Source organism: Vitis vinifera, chromosome 7 (genome assembly GCF_030704535.1).
Source record: "Vitis vinifera cultivar Pinot Noir 40024 chromosome 7, ASM3070453v1".
NCBI classification, from domain to species: Eukaryota; Viridiplantae; Streptophyta; class Magnoliopsida; order Vitales; family Vitaceae; genus Vitis; species Vitis vinifera.
Genome location: NC_081811.1, coordinates 11266218 through 11292870, shown reverse-complemented (window position 1 = coordinate 11292870; position 26653 = coordinate 11266218). Strand labels below are relative to the sequence as shown.

The 26653-nt window shown below is 36.2% G+C and overlaps 1 protein-coding gene across 3 annotated transcripts; it reads right to left on the bottom strand.

Moving 5' to 3' along the window:
* LOC100244728 (uncharacterized) lies at positions 1-23077 on the bottom strand. 3 transcript variants are annotated; one of them, XM_010654191.3, is made up of 9 exons: positions 22935-23077; positions 21667-21887; positions 21002-21310; positions 20629-20848; positions 19354-19497; positions 19144-19268; positions 10904-11108; positions 1344-1597; positions 1-462 (listed from the first exon to the last, which is right to left on the bottom strand). In XM_010654191.3, the coding sequence occupies exons 2-9, from the start codon at positions 21774-21776 to the stop codon at positions 294-296; spliced, it is 1536 nt and encodes a 511-aa protein (XP_010652493.1). In that variant the 5' UTR covers positions 21777-21887; positions 22935-23077; the 3' UTR covers positions 1-293. The 3 variants fall into 3 exon arrangements, with proteins under 3 accessions (XP_010652493.1, XP_010652494.1, XP_010652495.1); XM_010654192.3 differs by having other exon boundaries at positions 22788-22944; XM_010654193.3 differs by lacking the exon at positions 22935-23077 and adding an exon at positions 22604-22772.
* Between the last annotated feature and the right edge of the window lie 3576 nt (positions 23078-26653).

The following is a 26653-nucleotide window of genomic DNA, read 5'->3' as shown; positions in this document are numbered from 1 at the left end:
TTCTTAAACTAATACCCTTAGATAAACCCTTTGGGCATGGTTAATAATATAAAATATTGGAAGTTCAGTTACAGTTGACTTAGAATTGGAACTAGTTTCTCAGTTCAAAAGTGATTGAGATCCTCAGTTTTATTAAACAATGGACATGCAGAAGGCCTCAAGGTGACCTATGCAAAAAATGAAAGCTCCAGTCCAACAGTCTGGCATATGTTGTTCATGAAGACTATCACTAAATAAAGCACAAAAGTTCAAACGAAAATCACACAGAAAACAAAAGGTATACCAGTTATATCTCAGTTCCACCGCAGGGACTGCCTTATCCCTGTGTAAATGAGACCTAATGACCGCCCAATCAAGCAAACTAGAAAGAATGACACGGCATCACTGACTTTAGTAAAAATGGCTCTAATCAATGGCATAGTAATGTCAGATAACTCAAGGAATAGGCTGAAGTAGTACCTCCTGCAACACAAAAAACCAAAGATAATAAGTAATAAATGGCAAACTGGCTATTTATGCTTACAATCAAGAAGATTAAACTATTGAAGTATGTGTCAAAATAATTTAAAGAACCGGTAGAACCAAGTTTGAGTGATATGATCCCTCTTCAAAGGAAGGGACTTGATTTTCTGACCAGATTTTGAGGTCTAGACAGCACCCCATACTTACAAGGGATATGAATCCTGCTCAGTTGCTTTAGGTAATCAAGAAGCATATCTTCAACTAAAGCATGGGTTTCTAAGTCTCCTAGAAAAATTTTGCCACTGGCCTTCTTCAAGCCACTAGCCATTTTTCTAAATGGATGCCATAAAAATATGATCAAATCATTGCAATCACCTCTCCAACTTACCACATGTTATAAGTATACTCTGAGAATTTCCCTAATAAATCATTACAGGTAAGTTTCCTATTCTCACCATCAGTCCATCCATCATGACCTTGTCATTTCCAAATATGTACTGTATGTAAATGTCAATATGTTTGATAAACTAAAGCTAAGTAGGTCTTGTTGTTGTTCAGGATATTTTCAAAATGTTATGATATGCAAGGATCACACTGTTACAGGATGCCCTGAAAATATCCACTTCAGCCACCTAGATTTAATCCCATGGCATAACCCTATACAATATTTCCCATTATGGATGGTCAAGTTACAAAATCAGGATTCTATGTTTACCCAAATTAATCTTATCAGGCAACTACATAAATCAGAAGCACAAAAAATTTTTGTCCCCAAAATTTGAGTGATGTGTCAAGTAACATGCCCCTCCACATCGACTCAATTTTCACTTCCATGTGCCATGCATGCAAGTAAAGAATTGTGAAGCAAAGAGAATACTAACCACCCTGTGAGCGCTCTTAATTCCTTAGTCCGTTTTACAGGCATGGAGAAATGGCTGATCACAACACATTGTGAAGGTGTTGACAATGATCCAGATTGTCTCACAGTAAGCTTCTTCCACCAGCTAAAATTTTCAGCCTGGCTCTTGCTTGGTTCCTCAATGAGTTGGCTTTGAAGCGTGCAAAGGTCAAAGCAATCTTCATACATAGAAACAACAGCTTCCATGTTCTGATACAACCACTGCTTCAATGCCACCTTTTAACAAAAGAAAGGCTTCAAATCTCAGTAAAAGTTGAGAAAATTATCCACCCTTACAATCCCAATACAATATATAAATGCAATAGGACACAAATACAAAATTTCCTAGGAAAATGAACAATTTTTCAGAAGTAAAACAATCTTGAACCCCTAATAACAACAAACCATCCCAAACACAACTTCTATCCACCACCAAACACACAGGCATAAATAAATGAATAAATAATATAAAATAAAATAAGAACAAATGAACAAAATGAAAAGCAAAAAACATTTATACTGAGATATTGCATATGTCAGGACTTGAATAAAAAAGTAATATATCCACATAAAGCCTTGTGTGTTCATGCATACCTGCATACTCACATGAATATATGATATAATATATAAGAAGAAAATATTTTTATATCCGCCTCCTTGGTAAGATTAATTTGTCACAACACCATAAATTGGTCCAAACTCTCTACTTGTAAACTGTGGCGACAATATACTTGATGCTCAAGGACCTCAGAGCATTCACACCAAACATTTGCTCATAATGATTAAAATAACATTGAAAATGGAAAAACTTAGTGAATTATAAAAGAACAACATTTTCACAACACGGTACCAGAACGATGATATAGTAGGATACAATGCCACTCAGAAGGAATCTGCAAACCCTAGAATAAATTGAGATAAAAAAAAAATACAAAATAACAACTAAAATATGTAAGTCTGAATTGTTAGTGGGATTAATGTGAATTATAAGTGCGCAAAATGTTATTTAATGTAAATTGATCTGAAAGTTTGATAGTTTGTAAGGCTTTGTTTTTTAATGCTTAAAAAATATATTCAAATATTTCCTTAAAGTAAGCAAGTTGCAGAATAGATTAAATCAACCAGCTAGGACCAAGTAATGTCTTAGAATACATATGGATGAGCAGCTATAACCTCTACTAGAATCAATTTTAAGAATTTCACAAAATCATTTCACCCAACAAGAACATTGCTTCAACACTCCAAAGCTCAACTTTAACTTAAATTTGAAATAATAGCATATTAGGTTCAAGTAGAAACCATCTAAACTTAACATTTTTCTCTATGCTTATTTGAGTTGGTGTCCTGATTGACCAAAACCCCATCTGATTTTGAGGGTTTTTTTTTTTTTTTTTTAAATATCGTTCTAACTGAATTTTATCTTCTATTATTCTCTTTAAGAACCAGAAGCACTCTTGTTCCATGGGAGGACAAAACCTTCCGATTTCCTTTCATGGCAAGACCTGACCTGAATAAACAATTAAGCTATGGTAACTTAATTGTGCACCATGGTAGGCTCAAGTTGAACACATCAAAAACATAAACAAGTGGACAAATTGGAAGCTCTTGCAGGTGGATTCCATGTTTCTAAATTACGTATTAAATTTAAATCGCCAAAAATGTAGAACCTCCTGTCATTCTTGTAAATCATCCTTTTCCTAAATGTTAGTACGAGGATAGTTTCTTATACAAAACAAAACTGAAAGGTAACCAGATTTCTTTTCTTCCATGAAAGGAATTAGAATAAAGAATAGTAGAAATTTACAACCAATCCATAGATTCTATCAGTTATCAAATAATATTAATCAAGTTCTAAACATAAAAATCTTAAAGGGTATCTATTGTGGAATTGCTCAAAAAAATGCGAACTGCCAAAATATACATATTAGTCAGTGGCTTGTCATGTCTTTGTTTATGGTAAAATAAAAACTCTTCCTTTTCTGGATAGAAAAGAACCCTTATACCTCATTATTGCGTAGCTGCTATCTTGTGGAAGGACTTATTATCTGTTGGGCTTTTAATCAGGAGTGGCCTTAGGCCGCTGGAGTATTCCACCTGGCTAACCCAAGCCTTGCAGAACAGGTTGCCAGTTTGCTGCTTCACGATTCACCAGCAAGGAACATGGCCTCAAACATGTGTGCACGCACATATGAGTGTCTCTAGGTTTGACCACATAAAGAATAAAAAAATCCTTGAATAAAATTAGGCATAATCAACCATATATTATATATTTCAAATATTTTTTGATGGGTATAGATATTTCAAATTTTAATAAACCTTAATTTTATATACAATACAACTCAACAGAGTTTTAATCTCAATTACTTGAGGTTGGCTACATCAATGCTCTATTCACCATTCAGCTCTATGTAGAGCCCCATTCTCTATCAATTGTTGGCAATCATGTTGTTTTGAACCACATCGACTTACTTCTTTGTGGTCTTCTTCTCATCCTTTTAGAACCTTCAACTTTATTAAATTGTTCGTTCGTTGTGATGCCCTCATAAGTCTTTCTTGCACATAGCCAAACTAATCTTAAATGACTCTCCCTCGTTTATTTTCAAGGTACCAACTCTACATTCTAACAACTACATGTGTTTACTAGTCCTTGTTTATCCTTTTTTTTTTATAGGTAATGGAATGTATATAAAAAATTAGAAAAAGAACCAAAGTAGACCAATGTACACAGGATGTATACAAGGAGCACCTAAAGCAAGCCCTCCAAAAAGAGCACAAAAAACACCCAAGCCCTTAACGAGACCCCACCCACTCTACAAAATCAAACAAGGGCATTGAGTCTTCCCTTATGTACATGCTAACCAAAAAGAGAGATTACAAAGAAACAAAAGTTTTAACCATTGGTCATTTTGTTCCTTATCTTCAAAATCTCTTTGATTTTGTTCCCTCCAAATTGTTCAAAAAATACAAAGAGAAGCAGCGTTCCACACCTTTTTCCTTTTCTTCCCAACAAAGGAGCTTTGTTAACTTAAGAGTAGAACCCTCATTGAAGACGGGATCACCCAAGCCACCTTAAATAAGGAAAACAATAGGATCCATAGAAGCCTTGCTTTAGAGCAATGAAGAAGTAGATGATCCGACTCCCCCTCTTGCTTAACACTCCCACCCCCTCGCCCCTCACCTGCTTACAAAGATAACATCTATTCACCAAGGGTCGCCCTCTCTTCTGAAGATTATCTAAACTTAGAACTCTTCTCCAACTAGCTTCCCATGCAAAAAAGTCTTGTTTATCTTTTTCCCACTTTAACTTATCGCTTTTTTTAAGACAATTTCATTTAAATGGAAAAGGTGAAACTTGTTTACTTTTGCCTTAATAGAAAAAGTCAGTTTCTTTTCTCTTTTCTTTTCTTAACTGAAGCTTCTACAATTCCCAAACACGGATTCTATTCTTTTTCCGCTTCTGTTGTTCATCAACATTCAACACTCTCACTCCTCTTGGCTTGCTAGCCTCTCCTCCACCACTTGGTAGTAATATGGCATCGTCCACCACCCAAAATCCTCTCTAAAAGAGAGTTTTACTTGTTGCAAAATAATTATTAAATTTTTTATTATAATAATAAATAACGAATAAAAAGGATATTTTTAAAATTAATTTTTATGGCAATAAATAAGAATAATGATTTTTCTAATAATTATATATATATTTTTTTTTGATAGGCAAAAGCAGAAACTATATTAAAGAAGGCCAAAAGGCCGCACCGCATACAAAAGGTATACTAAGCAGCCCCCAAGGCCAAAAAAACAAAACTAAGAACACCTCACCAGCCCTTAAGGGATCGCTACCCACTCCAAGAAGCCTAGAAGTGAAGAGGACTCCTCTCCCCTATACAACTTAGCCCAACTCCACAGATTACATACAAAAGAGTTCTTGAGAGACTGAATAGCCAAAAAACCCCCTCTAAAAGCTAACTTATTTCTTTCCTTCCACACCGTCCAAAAAATACATAGCGGAATGGACTTCCATATTTTCTTCCTTTTTTTACCCACAAAAGAACCCTGCCAACAAAACGCCTCTTTGACCCTCTCTGGAAACACCCACTAGACCCCAAATAAGGCAAAAGCGATTTCCCAAAGGGTCCTAACCACTGTACAGTGTAAAAGAATGTGATTTACATTTTCCTCTTCACAACCACACAAAAAGCAACAATTTGGAAGCTGCCACCCATGCACTTGCAGCCTATCCAATGTGAGGATTTTTTCCCAAGTAGCCTCCCACGCAAAGAAAGCCACTTTGGATGGGACCATATCCACCCAAATATTTTTTCCCGGAAAAACAAGAGGATTAGGGGCTGCCAACAGATTGTAAGCCCCCCGAATCCGAAAATTATTAGTATCCCCCCCTTTCCAAAGCACTGAGTCCTCCTCAGGGGTTACTCTGATGTCCCTTAGCAAAAAAAGCAGATCCTCTATCAGCCCCAGCTCCCAATCGTTAGAATCTCTAACCAAACTGAGATTCCACCCTCCTTGGCCAAGCCTCGGGTCCCACACCTCATCCACCGATGCATTTCTGCATGCTGCCAAGGCGAAAATCTGGGGAAACGCTTGGGACAGAGCTTCATTTCCGCACCAATGATCAGTCCAGAACATAATCTTATTCCCCCTCCCCGCCTTGAACTTCATGTTGTTCCAGCACCAGCCCATTTCCTTTAAAATCTCCTTCCACACTCCCACTCCAAAAGGCCCCCGGGCTTCCTTAGATTTCCACCCCCCGTCCTCCAACCCATGCTTCACCCCAATTACCTTCTTCCACAAGACCTCCTTCTCTACGGCAAATCTCCAAATCCACTTGCCCAATAAGGCCTTGTTCAAAGACCCCATCCTCCTTATGCCAAGACCCCCCTTTTCCTTTTGTGTACACACCACCTTCCAATTGACTAAATGGATTTTCCTACCCGTGTTTCCCCCTCCCCAAAGAAAGTCTCTTTGAAGTTTCTCCAGCCTTTTAACCACAGACTTAGGCATTCTAAAGATGGACATTTGATAAATAGGAATGCTAGCTAGGGTACTTTTAATCAGGGTGATTCTCCCGCCCTTCGACAAGTATTGTCTTTTCCAACGGGCAAGTCTTCTCCTCATTCTTTCCTCCACCCCATCCCACATGGGCAAGGCCTTGTGCCGGGCCCCAAGAGGCAGCCCCAAGTATTTAACCGGAAAGCTTCCAATTCTGCAGCCTAACTCCACCGCCATTTCCTCAACATTATCAATCTCCCCTACTGGTATCAGCTCACTCTTGGCCAGATTGATCCTTAGCCCAAAAGCCGCTTCAAACCACGCCAAAATCCATCCAAGATGAGTTACTTGATCCTTGCTGGCCTCGCAGAAGATAATAGTGTCGTCTGCAAAGAGCAGATGAGACAGCATTATCTCCGCATCCCCTCTGCCTCTAAGCCTACAACCGGAAATGAAGTTCCCCTGTACTGCCCGCCTTATGAGTGCACTCAGCACTTCCATGCCCAAAATAAAAAGATAAGGAGAAATTGGGTTTCCTTGACGCAGACCCTTAGAACTGGAGAAGAAGCCTGCTGGAGCCCCGTTAATAAGGACAGAAAATTTTGCCGTTGAGAAACACCACCACATCCAATCCATCCAACGCGACCCAAAGCCCATCTTTTTCAAGACCTTCATAAGAAAACTCCAACTGATGCTGTCGTAGGCTTTCTCAATATCCAACTTGCACACCAGCCCCTTTTCTTTCCTCTTTTGCCAGTAGTCAACCACCTCATTAGCTATAAGAGAGGCGTCTAGAATTTGTCTCCCCCTTACAAACGCATTCTGATCATCCGAGACCACCTTGTCTAACACCATTTTCAGCCTATTGGCCAACACTTTGGCCATAATCTTGTACAGCCCCCCTAACAGACTGATAGGCCTAAACTCCCCTAGGTCCTCAGCCCCACCTTTTTTTGGGATGATGACCAAGAAAGTTGCGTTCAGACTTTTAGCGAATGACTTCTAATCATATAACTCCTTGAACAGCTCTACTATCTCCTCCTTAGCGAAGTCCCAACAAGCTTGCCAAAAGGCCACAGTGAACCCGTCCGGGCCTGGGGCCTTATCGCCGTTCATATCCATCAGAGCAGCGAAAATTTCTTCTTCAGTAAAGGGGACCTCCAAAGCTTCAGCTTCACTATGGTTGAGACTTTTGAGATGCAGCCCCTCTAAGTCGGCTCTCCACCCTGGTTCTTCCCTTAGCTGAAGCTGAAAAGCCTTAACAATCCCCTCCCTCACCTCTTGCTCCTCCACCAATTCCTCGCCATTTATTATAATTCTATCCAAAAAGTTATTTCTCCAATGGGCACTAGCCATCTTGTGAAAGAACCCTGTATTCTTATCCCCTTCTTTAAGCCACAGCTCCCTAGACATTTGTCTCCAATGGGCTTCTTCCAAAAGAACCCACTTCTTGAAGTTCTCCTTAGCTTCGTTTTTCATATCCGTTTCCCTTTCTGAGAGGTCCCTACCACTTTCCACCCTGTCCCAAAACTCAATTTGCCGAAGGGCTAAGCTTTTATTCACTTCCACTCTACCAAAAACATCCCTGTTCCAGACTTTAATTTTCTCCTTCATCACCTTCATTTTAGCAGCCATTCTAAAGCTAGCCCTTCCTACTCTTTCCCCTCCTTGCCACCATTCCCGAAGGAGCTCCTTAAACCCATCCACCTTGAGCCACATATTTTCAAACCTGAATGGAGAGGGTCCCCGGCTCATCCCACCCCCCTTCAACAGAATAGGGAAGTGGTCAGAGGTAGGCCTAGGGAGCCTACACTGAACAGCCCCCCTGAAGATATCTAACCAACCCTGGGATACCCCGAAACGATCCAATCTCGCCCAAGTCTGGTTATTCCTTCCCCCACTCCAAGAGTACACACCCCCCTGCAAGGGGAGATCAATAAGGGCAAGGTCATCCACCACCTGAGCAAACCTACGCATTGCTCCATTAAGGCTACCCTGCCTGCTCCTATCCCTTTGAGATAAAGTAACATTGAAGTCCCCTCCTATGCACCAAGGCTCATCCCAAATTCCCCTTATCGCTCCTAACTCCTCCCACAACATCTCCCTCTCCTTCCTATTACACGGCCCATAAACCAGTAAAAGTCCAAACCACTTCGTTTTCAACATTCTTCATGATAATCATTTTTATAAGGATAATTATATTAAATTACTAACTTTTAGACTTCTTTATTATTGTAATAAACTTTGGTATTTTGAGATATTGCAAAATATGTTCAATGGAATTTTTTTTTTTAGTCAAATATTATTTTTTGATATCTCAACTCAATTATATAAAATAAGAATAAGTATGATAATTATTTTTGTAGGGGAAAAAGCATGTAATTACTAATTTTCAGTAGCATATAAAAAAAGAAGTAACACTAAACAATATTTAAACATTAATGAAAACAATTATATCATTTAGGCTTATGCATTCAATTTTATTCAGATTTAAGTTAAATTGAGGTGTATTTAGATTTCAGATAAAAACCAAACACCCCCTTAGCCTAAATTTCCCTATGCTTACCATTGCCTTCTCACCAATGCGCTCATTTCTTAATCTACCTTTCCGTGTACCACCACCCACCCATCTTAATATCCTGAATTAGGCCATATCCATCCATCAATAATGTAGTCTCTTAGGGGCACAACATTTTGTACCATAAAGTGGCGATCATACAATGACCTCAAGAAATTTTCCTTTATGAGGAATTCTATGATCACAAAATTGAAAATTTTGGAATCCAAAGGCAATTTCTCCACTTCATCCATCATAGTCTAATTTAGGGATATTAGACGGGCTAGGTCAAAGTCAAGGAAGGCTCCCTTGTTCCCATCCCCATCCTCGTCCCCACTTGTAAATTTGTTCTCCATCCTTGCCCCATTCCTTGTCTTAGATTGGGCAGGGTGGGGATAGGGAATCCCCATTATTGAAATACAATTCGCATTCCCTGATGGGGAATCCTCATTAGTTTTTTTAATTTCACAATTTTTACATTTAGTTTTTAAAATTTTTTAAATATAAAATTATATATATAATCAAGGAGAGGGGGGTGGAGAGTCCCTGTATTGCACCCATCTGTATCCTTCCCCCAATGGGTTTTTTGCCATCCCTACTCTGATTCTATAGGCAATGTCCTGCTCAATCTACCTTATTGATAATGGATATAAGATAATAGACAATCATGTTTAGGTATCAACTAGCCATTAATATGCACTATATCAAATAATCATATACACATCCCATACAAACCGAAATCAAAATCAGACTCTAGACATTTTCAGGGCTAAGAACCTAATGAACTAGCCTATCAAGGGTTAGGCAGAAAGATCTAGTCAATTCATTAACCATGTTTCATAAATTTCAAATACGAGCATATAAGGACTTGTGAGCACTTGAGTCAAGATCTACCTTTAGTCAACTCATTCCTAAACTAGAAAATTGATCAATTTGTAAAAGGGCATGAGCCTTGTTGCTAAAGCAACTACTTAAAAGCAAGCAAACATCCAAGTACTGCCTGCCTCAACTTCTTATCAGTTGTTGACTAGTTAGTAAGGCAACAAGGTGCTCCCTTTAATGGCCTTACCATACTAATCATATAAACCATATGATCACCTCAAAATTCCAAACTGTAAAGAAAATGTATAATTTTTTTTCCCAGTTCCATAATCCCAGATGTCAGTACCTCATTGTGTAAAATCTAATTCTCTTCACTTATTCTAATTTCATCATATTTCTTACCTTTACCTGAACTTTTGTTTGGTTTACAGCCCACATCAATTCAACCCCAAAAATAATGTTTTCTTGACAATTTTGAAGGCAACTGGAATTACCCACCAGATTCATAGAGCTCCGTATGAAATATAAAACCCTTTCTTAGAGGTTCTTAGGCCACTTCATACTGAGATGTGAGAGTATGATCAGCCCTGGTGATACACATATATCACAATTTGTCACTGTTTTATTAGAAATGCTGACACTTATCTTCAAGGTTCAACCTAATAGGAGACTAAGAGAATGTAATTGCTCCATATTTTTGGTAATTGGAATTCTAAAAGTTGAAAAAGGAAATATTCTTTCTGAAGAAAGGAAAAGATAGAAGTCACACCAATAGGAGAACAAAATTCATGTTTGGGTATGTATCATATAAGTAACACTAAATATAAATAATTAATAGCAAAAGCAGTGAGCTCTTTTCTGAAAGGAGTTCAGATGTTCATTGGAGGTTTAAATCTTAGACCTTAGATCTAAAATGACCCTTGCATGCAAGTGCTCCACTTCAAGGTAATCTACCAAAGGAGAGTTGAAACCTCGACTAAAAAACTCCAGATTAAAGTAACCTAACATAAAATAAAACCCTTAAACGCAAGGAAAATTTTCGTACCATGAAAGAGAGAGAGAGAGAGAGAGAGAGAGCACAAAAGAGTTCAAGGAACCAAGGGAACATAAATATCCACAACCATAACAAGTAGCTTGCTAAAGAAAAAAACAACTACCTCATTACGTAGTCTCTGAAGTGCTCGGGTCGACAATGTACACAATCTCCAACCCAAGCTATTCATTTCATTTGACACATTACCATCTACAGAAATAAGCTCCAAATATACACTTGAGATCCCATCAGCTAAAGTTATCACCAAGTCTTCTAATATCACAACCCCATGCAGGGTAAACAAGCTATGGTCGTAACAGCAACCTTCCCTGCTAAACACTAATGAATACATAATTTTTTTCAACATGAAAAAGCAATAATAATTTAATTGCATAAATCTTTATCAATTTGACAAAAGATAATAACTAAATTATATAATTGAGATCTATTTTAATACTTATAAATGGAAAAAGAATATGCTATCAAATGAGAAAAGGAAAAAAATACTAATAAAAAAATGAATTAGATTTCTATTCCTAATACAATATCGTTAAAAAATTAATGTCCTATCAAATAAGTAATTTTGATAATGATTTAGATAGAAAGGAAAAAAAAATTCATTTCCAACAAATTTAATAACACAAAAATAAGGAGAGAGAGAGAGAGAGAGAGAGAGAGAGAGAGAGAGAGAGAGAGAGAGAGGGAGAGAGAGAGAGAAGCACTTGCAAGGCTGCAACCTACATGAACCAGAGCAGTGGTGATGCTAACAAGAGACGAGGAGACATTGATGAGGAAGAGAAAATAGAGAGGAATGAAGCCGACAAAACAGAGCTATGAATGTAGGGGTTTTTTTCTCTTTTCTTGTTCTATTTCTAATTTTTATTTTTATTTTTCGCACATGTACAACATCATTGAGGCTTATGCCTCAAACTTCAAGTGTGAAAAAGCTGTACACCTTTTGGGGGTTCAATGTATTTATTTACTTAGTTATTTTTTGCTCTAAATGCATTTTTGAACGGTCTCCACCTTAGAGTGATACTTGAACTATCACACTTGAAGAAGGCCTTAAAAAATTTTGACTACAACAAATTAATATGGCATGACATTGTTAACCATTTACATCATTTTAGGTTATTACTGTCTAAATTATGAGTTGAAGATAGTAGATTGTTTGCTTTAAGTGCTATGAATAGTTATTTTCATTATTTACAAGTCTACAAAGGGTTGTCAACCCCTCTTTGATAGTGAGTAAACAATGAGTTTTTTAGCTTAAATCTCTTAGGCCTTGTTTGGCAACTGTTTCTGAGAACAGTTTATGTTCCCCATAATAAAAAAATAGGAAAACATGTTTGGCAATTAGAAAACAGAAACTAGTTTTATGTTTTTAAAAACAAAAAACAAAAGGCATGTTTGGTAACTGTTTTCGAAAATAGTTTTTGAAAATTGTTCTCTAAGGGCCTGTTTGTTTAGTGTTTTCAAGAACTGTTTTCTGTTCTTGAAAACAAAAAACACCAAAAACTCGTTTGGTTGACAGGGTCGTTTTTGTTTTTGTTGTTTCCCGTGTTCTCAAAATGGCACTGTTTAGAGAACAACAAAATGTTGTTTTCCTCGTTTTTTTACTGTTTACAGAACAAAATTAAACAAAAAAAAACAACTTGTTCTCCGTGTTTTTTTTTTCTTCCCGTTCTCATCTCTTCTCCAGCACAGTCTCAGTCTTGATTCAAGGTTCGTGAAATTTAAATCCAATGGCACAATAGCAAAGAGACCCCTAAAACGGATCCAGAAAACACAGGGAGCAAAAGAACCATTTTTTTGGTTTTCCTTGGGGTTTTTGCTTGGATTTTCTCGGAAATCAAACGAGGATGAAATTTCCCGGAAATCGAATGGGGGATGGATTTTCTTGGTAATCAAACGGGGGTTGCAAAAAAAAAAATAATAATAATAACATGATTAGATTAGTACCTGCGAGGATTGAGAGTGGCAGAGGAAAATAGGGCCTTTTAGGGATTCTCTTGGCTGGAGGGCAACTTCAGAAAAGGGCTTCTTGATGCCCGATGGAGGGCAACTTCAGAAAAGGGCTTTTTGATGCCCGAGAGAGAGAGAGAAGTGGGTGACATTTTGGATTTAGTAGAGATAAAAAAAAAAATTAATAAATCACGAGCACAATTTTATCTCAATTTAATAGAATATGTTATACCTTTTTAAGATTAAATAAAAAAATATTAATAAAAATAATTTTATTATGTTTGATTTATTTTAAAAAAATATAAAAAATATTTTTATTTTTAAATTAATAAAATAAATAATTTTTTTAATTCAAATGAACTATATATCTAAAAATTATTTATAAATTTATAATGTAAAATTACTTGAAGAAAATATTTTATTAATTAGAAAAGAAAAAAAAAACATCTTTCAAACGTGTTTTTTATTTTATTTGTTTAAATTTTTTATTTTATTAACTCAACCAAACATGTTTTTTTGTTTTTGAGAACAAAAACTGTTTTTTAAAATTCAGTTCCCAAACACAATTTTTTTTAAAAAAAACATCAAAAACTGTTCTTAAAAACTGTTCTCAAAAACTGTTTTCCAGAACAGTTTTCAAAAACAGCAACCAAACAGGCCCTAATATTTTATAGAACAAAAATCTGTTTGAAAACCTAAAATCTTTTTTAACCTGTTTTTAATATTTTAAAAATAATTTTTATGTCTAATGCTTTATTTTTAATCATTCTACATGTTTGTATAATTATTTTTTAAAACAGTTCTCAAAAAACAACAAAAAACAATTAAAAGATGTTCTTTAAAAACACAATTTTTTTGTTCTTAAGAATAGATAACAAAAAACAATTTTTAATTACCCAACGTGTTTTCCAATTTTTTTGTTCTAAAAAACATAAAATTGTTCTTGAAAACAATTACCAAACATACCCAAAGTGTTTTAGAGAACATCTGTTAATTGTTTTCACTTATTTTCTAAGGACTAAACATAATTATTCAAAAATGAAGAATGATAAAAAATAAAGCACTACAGATAAAAGTTATGTTTAAAATACATTTAAAAACATAGAAAACAAGTTAAGAACATTAAGTTCCTAAACAAACTTTTGTTTTACAAAACATTAGATAATAGTTTTCAAAAAAAAAATTTCAGAACTGCTTTCAAAAACACTTCCCAAACAGAGCCTTATTTTAAGTGATTTAGATTATTTCCAAATTGTGATTGCTTAGGAAACATATGATTGCTCACATTTCCCACCTTTTTTTTTTCCCTTCAACTCTTTAAGGGAGAAAAAAACTTCTATGCATGTTGTGTTACATAAACCACATATGGAACCTCTTAATTAAATTTAATAAACCCTTCATCTCAACTTGCTCTAGATATTCCTAATCAACCTTCAACCTTTGCACATAAAGCCCTAAGCAAAAAAATCCATTCTATATTAGAGAGGATATGATCCATGGCACATATAGAATTCATTCAAGTGACTGAGATTTGAATATAGCAAGACAATAAACTCATCAAATCCTTGACCATCTCTTTTTACATTGCCTAACTACTTTGGGCCTATGGCACAGGCTATTTTAGATAGCCAAGATGGATTGGGTTTCAACTTAGGAGTTTATGCAACATAATGATCATTTCATATATGAGTTTAGCCATTTAAGGAGCTCTATTAGAGGTAAGACCCTTTGAAAGATTGTTTGTCTCACTTTGCTTTAGATCGTGTGGTGAGAGAGAAACACTAGGATCTTTGAGGATAAATGGAGGTTGTCAAAGATATTTTAGGATCTACTTTATTTCTATTCTTTTTTGTATTTTTTTTTTATAGGCCATTTGTACTGACGATTTTAAAGGCAATGCTCCCAATGTCAATTCAACTCAATTGGCATTCAATGCGTAGACCAAAAGGGTTGGATCAACAATGAGAGGAGCTTAGCTCGGGTTTAAGGAGATGATATATTTGTACATTCTTTTGTGATCTGTCCCATTTTGTGTAGATCTTCTTGTATAGTGGAGGAGTTCAATTTGTTTTGATAAGCTTTTTTGTATTTTTGAGGAAGATTCCCCATTCTTCTCACAAACTCTCTATTCATAATTAATACATTTTTTGTTTCTAATAAAAAATAAATAAAAAAGACTCTTTAGCTCCTTAGAATCAATTAGAGCTTCCTAGACTTAATTTTTTTTTTTATAGATAAAAGGATGCATATTAAATGAGAAGAGGAAGCACCAAAAACAATGCCCTCAAAGTATACAGGGAGTATACAAAAACAGCCCAAAGTCGCACTCCGAGGGGGAAAGGAGAGAAACACACCATCTTCCCTTACTTTGAGCCTAACCAATCTAAAAAACTTATAAGAGAAGAAGGGCTCAAAACTATAGACACCCTAATCCAAGACCAAAGATTACATACAAAAAAATATTTCAGTTTTTGAAGTTAAAGCTCCTCATTCCCAAAAGCTAACAAATTTCTTTCCTTCCAAACTGACCAAAATATACATAAAGGGGTCATTTGCCTAGCCTTTTTACGAGCTTTCCCCACAAACGCTCCATGCCACCCAAGAAGAGTTTCTTTCACTGTACACGAGAGAGTTCAAGCCACACCAAAAAGGGAGAAAAGAAGATTCCACAGAACCCGCATCTTTACATAATGAAGTAAAAGGTGATTCACCATCTCTACTTCAGAAAGGCATAGAAAACACCTGTTTGCCAATGAGTATCCCCTCCTTTGAAGTTGCTCCAAAGTTAAGACTTCACCCCAAGAAGCCTCCCAAGCAAAGAAGGCCACTTTAGGAGGCACACTCACCCTCCAAATACTACCACTAGGGAACAAAGGAGAACCTCCGGGCTCCAAAATAGAAGAAAGAGACTTGACAGAAAGCGTCAAACTTAGATGTTCTCCAAATCACTCTATCTTCCTCCTCCCTTTGCACCCGGAAGGCTTGGATCTTATGCAAAAAACGTTCCACCAACTCAATCTCCCAATCATTAAACACCCTTGAAAAAAGAGGGGTCCAACCATCCCCATCACCATCGAGGTTCCAAACATCCGACACCCAAGCATCCTTAGACAAAGAGATGGAAACTAAAGAAGGGAAGGACTCACAAAGTAGCTCTTTTCCACGCCACTTGTCCATCCAGAATCTCACTCTCTGCCCACTACCCACTTGGTAGGCTAACCTACCATTTAAAAACAACCATTCTTTCCTAATTACTTTCCAAAGCCCAACACCATATCTCCCGCTTACTGCCCGAGTGCACCATCCCCCCTCCTCTTCACTATACTTGTGACTGATGACTTGCTTCCAAAGAGCCTCTATTTCATTGGCAAACCGCCAATTCCATTTACTTAAGAGAGCTATATTCATCAGAGCTAAATCTCTCACACTCAAACCACCTTTCCTTTTTTCCAAGCAAACCAAGTTCCACCTAACAAGATGCGGCTTTTGTACAAGAGCTCCCCCACCTCATAGAAAATCCCTCTGAATCTTCTCTAGTCTCAACCTCACTTTTCTTGGCAAGTAAAAGAGAGACATGAAGTATACAGGCATGCTAGATGGAGTGCTTCGGATTAGAGTGAGTCTCCTTCCTTTTGAAATATACTACCTTTTCCACATTGCAAGTCTTTTTCGGAAACGCTCTTCAACACCATCCCACACAGCCACTAATTTGAAAGAGGCCCCCAAAGGCAAACCTAAATACCAAGAAGGGAGACCACCCACTTTACAACCTAACTCTAAGGCCAAGTCCTCTATATCATGCACCCTACCCACCGGGATTAACTCGCTCTTCTCCAAATTGATTTTCAACCCTAAACACGCCTCAAACCACATGAGAAGTCAGCTTAGATACGTCATCCAGTCTAGAGACTCCTCACAAAACACCAACGTATCATCCGCAAATAACAAGTGCGAGATTAGAATCCCCTCACCACTCTTACCTCTCACCCTCGACCCAAATAAGAAGCCCCCACTAATAGCCCTTCTCAATAAACAACTAAACACCTTCATAGCTATCACAAACAAATAAGGGGAGAGGGGATCTCCTAGCCTCAAACCCCTTGAGCTTTGGAAAAAACCGGAAGGAGAACCATTTATTAAAACAGAATATTTCACAGTAGAGATGCACCATTCTATCCACTTTATCCATCTCTCCCAAGAGCCCATCTTTTTAAGCACTGCCATCAAGAAACTCCAACTGACATGATCATAAGCCTTCTCTATATCCAACTTACATAGCACACCCACTACATTGCTTTTCAACCTTGAGTCCACAGCCTCATTTGCAATCAAGACTGCGTCTAAAATCTGCCTACCCTCCACAAAATCTGCCTTCCTAGACTTATATCCTTTAATAACCAACATCATATTCTAAATTAAATTTTTTATTCAGGTGAAAAATTATTCCTTGTAAACTATTTCACTTCAACTTCATCATTTTTTAAGACACAAAGCTACAATTATAGCTTGTGTATTTTGTCTATTGTTCTTTTGGTTCTTTCCAATGTTCCAACTTCACGAAAAGTGTAAATGAGGTTGAATTGCCTAGTTTTGACTTAAAAAGTAGGTTGATCCAGCAGTGTTACAAGTCAACCATGTTAAAATGTCGATTCTAACCCTACCTAGCATAGGCTTTGAACTTGTGAAATCCCTACAAACAAAAAACCAAGTCAAACTAAGGTGAATTGGTAATTGAACCACGCATTATCATGTTTCTTTTATATATTTAAGTAGAACTTGCAAAGGCAGAATATATGTCAAACCAATTTGAATCCCCAAATGTGGTTGCAAACTCTTACCACCAATCCTAGTTTCAAAATATTAAAAATGGCCAAATGCGATCTCTGTTCCCTCAAAATATGTACAGATCTAACTTCTTCAATGCTACAAACATTTCGAATAGTGAACCTAATGCACAATTCTGAAACAAACCTACCAATATATACGCTTATCATTCATTAATCAACTCCAATAAAAATGATTTAGTCTACTAAAGTACCAAATGATTTTGAAGCCCCTACCTAAAGAAGTTAACACTAGTACATACATACATACATACATATATATATATATAAAGAACATGCACAAACAACAATAACAACAACAAAGCCAACCAGAAAAGGGGAAAACACACACACACACACATGGATAACAAAACAAAAAAAGGGAAAATACAAATCGATTATCATCCTTTCATACAAGCATAATAACAAGTAGAATTTATGAGTCATCTTTTCCCTCTTCAAGGTGGCATGACCCATCAAGCCCTGTTTGTTTGACAAAGAAGCCTAATTAGTTATTTGGGTTTTACTTTGATAGCTTAATATACATTATTGGAGCATTACCTAATAACTTAAGCTTCTAGGTCAAATTGATCGCTTAACATAGTATTCAAGTTCTATTTAACTAGAGGTCTTGAGTTCCAATTTTTCCATCTGTTTCACTGTGATCCATCATTTGTGGTTTGCCTCACCTCATGCAAGTATGGGGCCAATACATACTGTTAGCTCATTATATAATAACTTAAGTTTTTGCCTCAATTTGGTAGCTTAACATACTATAATAGTCCATAATCTAATAACTTAAGTTTTTGCTTGGTAACTTAACATACTACAAAAGCACGAGGAAATATTATTTTCACTAAGCCCCTTTAGCTGTGGTAAGTGCAAGCCATACAACTCAAAGAAGCTAAAAGAGAAGGTGTTAAAGATGCAATAGAAGATTTGCCTAACACTAAAAATTATTATGACAGTCATTGGAAACTTATCAATGTATGGAGAGAAACAACATCTCCAAGGTTTTAAATTCCTTTAACTCCAAAGAATCTTACTATGGATAGAAAGAACTCTTAATTGCTTTTTTTTCCATAATAATTAAATACCTTTCTTGCTATTGTATGGTCTTCAAGATTCTTTTTTCCTTTTAGGGGGAAACCTTTTCATCTTTCCTTAATACAAATGTTTTTTTACATAAAGAGATATGTAAGAATGCAACATTCATTTAAAACTATCCTAAAGAGAAAGGGAAAAAATAGCACTGCACAAAAGCATACACATGCACAAGAAATATGATGACTAGAAAAAAATGTTCTCAAAAACTCATCTAAAAGCTACAATGATGGGGCATGTTATTCCTGGAAGTTCATTCAATTAGTGTTTGATTGAGTTCTAAAATGTATGCATGTAAAAACAAGACATTTTCAAAAGGATCCTGTTCATAAAAGGAGTAGAACATTTTTTTTTTTTTTTCTGGCTGCCACAATGTTTCAGAATGTTCCATCTTTGAGTGATTAGAAAAATGCTGAAAAGATAGCTCAAAAGAAATAAATCGGTGAGAAATGACAATCATAGATGAATTTACCTGAGAGACCCAAATCTAAGAAAGCACAATAACTCCGCAAAAAGATCCTCCTTGCCTGAATTTCTAATTTTCTGTAAAATGGAGGTGTCTCCTTCTAACTTCTCAAACATTAAAGTATGAAGTGCCTGAAAAGGGGAAAAAATCACATCTCAGCATGTCAGGTACAGCAATATTTATAATGTAATACATTACTCAAGTTTTCCAAGGCACCTTATCAGCCTTTCTATTTTCAGTGCACTCCTTTTCTAGCCAAGCCATACATATAGGCTGGCACAACTTCTGAATAATTTCAGAAAAAAGTATTAACCAATCATCCATTGTAACAGTTTCAGAGTTTTCTGAGATATTCTCCACCTGCAAAACCATATATAATTTAATCAGAAAAAAGAATAGGCAAAATAGCTTAAGGGGCCAAAGAAAGTGTTAAAAATGTGTTTAAGATGCTGGACCATGGGATCAATTTTCCCAACTAAAAAGAAGGAGAAAAAGAGGAAAGAAGGAAGGGCAAGAAAAGATAAGTTTTCATTATGATATGTAGAAGTCATTAACCATAAGGAAAAACAAGCAACATACTTTACTATGTCCTTTACTATATTCTCAGTTGCCCAGAAAATAAATAAGTAGCCAAGATAATCTATTCTTTCATTAAAGTTGCAAGCCTTGAGAGGGACAATAAATTAGTCAAATCTCATAACTAAACATCAGGAAACCTCACAAACTCTATAGGAAAGTGACTCCCATTTTTGTTAATAACATACATCCGTATGCTAAACAAACTTCTCAACAAATAGTTAGCACTAGTGTGATGCATCAGTGTTCTTCACTACTTAAACCTAACACTTACACTGCCAAATAAATCGTGCATATAACTTAGTGATGCATAGTTATGATGAAACTCTGAGATGATTTATTTTAACGATAAATTTAAGGATATGAGCATAGTTAGTATTATTATATATGCTTTAAGTGGATCTGGAACATATTCCTGCAATGCTGGAAGAAAACAATGTGCTACAGCCACTTCATGAATTGCTTAAAACAGTATCAAGTGCTAAATAGAAGTTGTTTTGACAAAAAGGAAGGATCTTGTTTGAAACTAGTTAAAGTTTTAAATGCAACCACACTACAATAACAAAGAACCACCATCTCTCACACTCTAAACTTTTCCACATTTTACCATAAGTGGCATTTAATCAAGCTTGAGCACGTTAAAAAAGAAAGAAAAATAACATATTTTTTGCATAAATTTATTTTCTTATCTGAGCAATTGTACATTCTAAAATATTTTCTTCAAGATCATTGTTAGAAACAGCATAACCTATCTTCCAACCAGAACAGAATTTTAGTCCTTTTTTCATACCATATTTTTATTTTTGTCTTAAATTGTCAATCTTTTCAAAACCAGTATAAGCTCATAAATAAAATTTCTTTACAGAACAAACACATGAAAAAATAACCAGAGAAGAAGGAGATGACAGATCCTGCCTCTTTCTCAAGTTGCTGAAAAGAAGCCCAAAGCAACCGTAACCTTGGACCATCAGCAATAGCATGCAGACTTAAAGGCCGCTTTGCACGCTGTTCAGATTCAACAACTCCATTTTCCAGACTACCAATATGCTCAATAGCATTTAGAGAATCAAGAAGTTTCCCTTTCACTACATCCCAAGCACACTTTAGGTTAACTTGGTCACCATTCTTCAAGGCACTGCAATTGGAGAAAATATCTTAAGCAATTAAGGGAAGCAAGGGGCCCAAATGATGGAATTACCTACTTGTGTTCAAACAACCTACAAAATTCATCAACTACATATAGGAAGACATACTTCCACCTTGAAGTCTTTGATATGCTTACCCTTACCTACCAGAAAAGGTAGAGCTTTCATGGACAGCATTGTCATCTGAGACATTCCTTTGAGAACTGAAATAAGACTTCTCAGTTGGTATTACTCCAGCCATATATGTAAGAAATATGCTGGCCATTAGGAGCACTTGGTCAACAACAGGTACCCAATCAGATGTGGTCGCACCATCAGCAAGACAACTACACCTCAAGGAACCTTCCTTGGAACAATGAGTTATTTTCAGATTTGAGACAACAGGAGCAGTGGACACGCATATTTGCCAGGAAGACAGCCGGGCAACTTTATAGCTTCCATATGAACACTTTCTACAACCAGAAAACCAAAGATTAAGACCATTTATATTTTTAAAACTTCACATCCCAGTGATAATATGCAAGCACAAAAAGTCAACAACAAATTTATTTTTGACGCTAACATATGGCCTTCAAAGTCAACGGTATTATTCTTGTTAATCATACAATCATTTTCTAACTTCATAAACATGCATAGCACATGACTTTGATAGTAAAACTAACTATAACAAAATCTTCACACAAGAATAGGGTGATCAAAATTCATAATCTATAACAATATGTTTACTCATATTCTTCAAGGCAACTGAGAAATCACAAATCATGACATTATGGAAAACCCAAAAAAAAAAAGAGTATGACAAGTATACCTTTGAACCACTTTGAAGTATGAATCCCGAGGTATCAAGCCTCTCTCTTTAATGGAAATTCTTAGCATATCCAGCTTCATGTATGATGGTACAGCTGCATATTCTGCCATCTGATGAATCTTCTCTCAATAACTCATAAGCTTCATCCCTCAATTAGCGCATGATCTTGCTCAAAAAATATATTTAAAAAAACTTGAACATGGCAACCAGAAAATCATACACTGCAGGAGAATATATGACCGAATGAGCAAAACAAAACAAAAATAATAATAATAATAACACCTAAAGAATGCAACAGACAATAGACCAAAAACCAGTATTTGGCGGTACTAGGGGAGTGTTATCTAAAGGTAAGAAGTCAGTAAATTGCATTTAGATTGCTCCACTTGGTTACCGCATAAAAGGGAAAAAGGGAAAGGAAAAAAAAACGAAAATTCAAAAGCAACTAGTAAACTATGATTTCCCTGTTTGGTTCTTGCACAGAATGATGAATAAATGCACAAAAATTCTCAAGAACTGCAACTATTTTAGCACTTTCTTTCTTCTCTAATTCATCTAGGGCAAGAAAAACTCAGCTCATGATCAGTTGGAACTTGGAAAATTATAATAATTCTATTAAAAAAAAATGTACTGCAAATTCATCAGTAAAAAAAAAAAAAAATCGCATTTGAAACATGGGTAACAGAAAAGCTAAGCATGTTCGCATAATTTTGGAAAAATGTAACGCAAATTGAACAATCATCAAAGTAGCCTATAGAAATACAGCTAGCCGTTTAAAACATAAGCCTAAGAGCATTCAATGATATGAAATTCCACTGCCAAAAGAGTAAAACCCTAAATCACATTGTCACCATTTTTTCAGAAGGAAACAAAAATGCACCGATGTTAGCCTCGAAAAGCAAGAAAAGCACTTCAAAAATGCTTAAAAAAACAGCACCCTGGCACAATGAAGCTCATCCGGTCCCTTCTATAAGCACAATCAACAAGATTCAACATAAGCGAACACATAGACACAAATTCCAACTGTCGGGCTACCGAATTGGGATTACATTTCAAATGCAATTTTTATTTTGAAAAACAAGAAAAGCAGTTCCAAGATTCAAAATCCAAACTGCAATTACCATGGAATGAAGAATGCTTGTTTTTACAGAAGAGAATAAAATGACATAAAGGAAAAGGGGGGAAGGGCGTGTAGGGTTAGGGTTTTGAGAAGAAGAGGATGGAGATTAGAAGTAAATGGTGGTGATGAGGATTGAATATGTGCGTACCTGATTTTTTTTCAGGTCAAATTGTCTCGTCCTGGTTTTCTTGGAAAATAACGGCAAAGCGCAAGAAACAAACACAAAATAGGGCGCCACTGATGTTCCAAGCCTAACTCAGCTGTAGGCCCGGCTCCGGATCTTACACCACCCCCATGCGAAGCCATTTTCATAGGTCTTTAAGTGATTTATTACTAATTTTCTTAAGAGTAATGGAAATTACTAATAAAGAAAATAAAATAAAAGGAATGAATATTTTCTTATATAATTAATTAAGAAAATTAATGAAATAAATATTTTAAAAATTATTAAAAATCTTATATATTTTAAATTTATATAAAAAAGGAAATAAGAAAATAAAAAATTTGGAGAAATATGTAAAATTATTTATTAAAATCTCATTTCTTATTTTATTTTTTTTTATTTTCATTTATTTTTCTTCCTTATTTTCTTTTTTATGATGGATCTGGAATTAATAGTAGTGTTGCTTGCAATTTCTCTTAAACATTTTAATTGCAAACAAAATATTTAAAAAAAATAGGGTTATTAGATTAAAATGATCAATAAAAACCAAATTTTTGAAATTTAACCATTTGTCTATTTTATTTTTGTCTCATTTTGAAAAAAATGTTCTTATTATTTTCTTGAAAAAATAACCCTTTGTTTGAAAACCTACATATAAATACTTGAAATGGTAAAAGGTATTTATGTCAAAAAATGGTTACTTTTTAAGAAAAAAATATGAGAAGGGTTAGATTCATAATTTAGGGATTATTTCATCCTTTTTAACCAAATATTTCTTAAAAATATTTTGATTAAGAAGCAAAATTTTAGGAAGTTCTTTTATGGGTTGCATAGAAAGTTGTTTCAAATTTAATAACAAAAATAATATTGTCTCTTGAAATAATGACTTGATTTTCAGTTTAATCAGGTTTTATTCGCATGCAACATTAAAAGATAATATTGGTATTATTTTTTTATTGAATATGATAGTTTAAGATCTTGTTACCAAATTACCTAAAAGAGGTGAATAGATAGTATTCTTTAATTTAGCCTAAAATTTATCGATTTTTATTTTTAATCAATTCTTTAATTAGATTGAGATTTATTAATCAAGACAAAGTGTAGACCCTCATTTTTGGTCTAAGTTTTTTTATTATTTTTGGAGCATTGTTTACCACCTTTGAGGAGGTTTTTTGGCAGTAGGCTATGAGAGAGTGGGCTAGAGCAGTGACCTTTTCTGTGGGGAACCAGCAACTGACGCGTGGCATGAAAATTCTATAGGCCATTACAGGAGGAGCGTGGTTGATAGCGTGTGAGGCAAGAAAAGACTGAGAGGAAGATAGCTGGAGGAGGGAAGAAAAATTGTGGGGGAGAGACATTTTTGGGGTGAATAGGAGATTGAGAGTAAGCTAAGAGAGTCATTCGAGAAGGAGAGCCAGTAGAAAATGGGAAGATCTTGTTGATTCGTGGGAGGAGAGTAGAGTTTGAAGCCAAGCAACTCTCTGCTTGCGAGGCGCTTTCCAATTAGGACTACTATGAGCTTTTTATCCCTTATTTCCACATTGATTTTCTCTCATTTTCAGCTGCTTTTTCTGGGTATTGATTTGTTGATTGGTGAGGCTCTTTATCATGTTCACTATAGGGCATCTAGAGATATGGACTGCATTTTTGCTTTGAATTGGTTTGTGATTTTTCCACCAGTATGAGCCTATTGAACGATCATGAAATGTGGCTTTCACTGGTTTATTTTTGTTTCTTTTCCTTGTGCTCTGTTTTCTTGGTTATCTTCCTCTGTTTTTTGTGGGTATTTTGGGTGCATGGCATTATGTGTGATAAAACAAAGGCTATGAATATATAAGGAAAATACCCAAAAGGGGGGGTGAATTGGGTTTTTCAAAATCTTTTTCCACACAATAATATATGCACAAAATAAATAAAGGAAAGAGATAAAGTTAGAGAATTCAAACTCAGATTTATAGTGGTTCGGCACTCCCTTGCCTACGTCCACTCTCCTCAATCTCCTAACCGAGTGAGAGTTCCACTAACTTGAAGCTTCAATCAAGCTCTCAAACGTCTTACAATTGGATTCCGGCTCTAATGGGCTCTTACACAATCTCTTCAAGATTTGAACCACTTGAAGGCTTTCACACTCAGTTTACACAAGGATGAAACTCTCAACCTAGCTTAAGGAAGGCTTAAGTACAAGAGAAAGCTAGGATGAATTGCAAGAGTGCACTAAGAATATGCAAGTGATGGTTTAATGCACTAAGAAAGAAGATGAGAGCTTTTTTTAGATCAAGAACAGGTAGGTAGGCTTTTAAGGCAATTGTTCTCTTTTTCATAAATGAAGAGGAGCTCTCAATTTATAGGTTTCTAAGCTCGGGAGACAAAAACAGCAGAAAGTAGCCTCGACCGGACGAGCAAAGGGTCGACCGGATCACTAGCCGTTGGAGCATTTAATGCATAGCAGGTTACCGTTGCCTCGACCGGACCTCGACTGGACCTCGACCGGACAAGGGGTGAGGCTCGACTGGGAAGAGGAAGCTACTGGGAGAGAGAAGGTTTTTGTGCCTCCCTCGACCGGACCTCGACCGGACAAGGGAAACCGGTCGACCGGTTCCCCAACCGGTTGAGCCAGTTGGCCATAGCCTCGACCGGATGAGCCTTTTGGCCCTGAAAACCTATCCTTTTTTATTTCTTTCTTTTCCAATACTTAGGCAAGGTCTTTAGGAGAGTTAATATGTCAATTTTGAGTCAATTTGCCTAAGGTATATTTGATAAAACTCGGGTTTTAAAGAAAATCAAGTTTTAAAGAATAAACCGAGTTTTCTAAGATGCATGAAAATGTATGAACATCCTAAGTGCACTCATGCTATCATCTTACATTCATTTCCTATGATCACAAGTCTTCCAAATGGTCTTTATCCCGTATTCGTTTGGTTCTTGAGATTATACCTGAGATTCTTAACAATTTAAAACAATTAGTCACTTAACCACGGTTTGTTATCATCAAAACCTGATTAGGAGAACCCTTGGGCTAACAATCTCCCCCTTTTTGATGATGACAAACCTTGGTTTTTCTAGGAGACAGAGAAATCTCCCCCTCAAACCAACCATGGGATAATCAACACAAAATTTAGGAAATTTAAAGCGAGAAGATAATGTAAATCAATAAGAGTGTCATATCATATATAAGCAAGAGCAAGAGTACATGAAAGCATATGATATGCATGGAAATGAAAAAGTCTCCTAAGGTCCCTATCCTAACATATTTATCTCCCCCTTTGGCAACATAAAAAAGAAACGAAGGGGGATCCCAAACAAAATCAAGGCTGAGGAGGTGGTGGTGGAAACACAGAACGGAGGTAAGCCATCATCTCCTCGTGCTGACTCTCCTGGCGGCTCTCAAGACGCTCAATCCTCTGTACAAGCTGCTCAAACTGAGAGGTGAAGCCGGCCTGATACTGATCGATGTGATCCTCCACGGAATAAAAGCGAGGATCATGAACTACAGCTATCTCCTCCATACGAGTCCCGAGAGAGCTAATCTATGCCGACAAATCCATCCAAGGTGGATGCTCAGGAGTATGAGGAGCCTGAGATGGTAGCTCGGTAAATGATGGCTGAGATGAAGTGCCTGCTGTGAAGGATGACTCAGTCATCATAGGCTCTGAGAAGGTAGCCTCAACATGAATGCCCTCTGACTGATGTGGAGGTGGAATGTC

What these genes read in the sequence shown, in the direction of transcription:
- LOC100244728 (XM_010654191.3), bottom strand. Translation starts at nt 21,776, where the DNA reads ATGGCAGAATATGCAGCTGTACCATCATACATGAAGCTGGATATGCTA. An exon ending in AGCTCTACCTTTTCTGGTAG is followed by an intron (nt 20,849 to 21,001) that starts GTAAGGGTAAGC and finishes CTCCAATTGCAG; the next exon opens with TGCCTTGAAGAATGGTGACC. An exon ending in TTCAGAGACTACGTAATGAG is followed by an intron (nt 1,598 to 10,903) that starts GTAGTTGTTTTT and finishes TTTTGTTAAAAG; the next exon opens with GTGGCATTGAAGCAGTGGTT.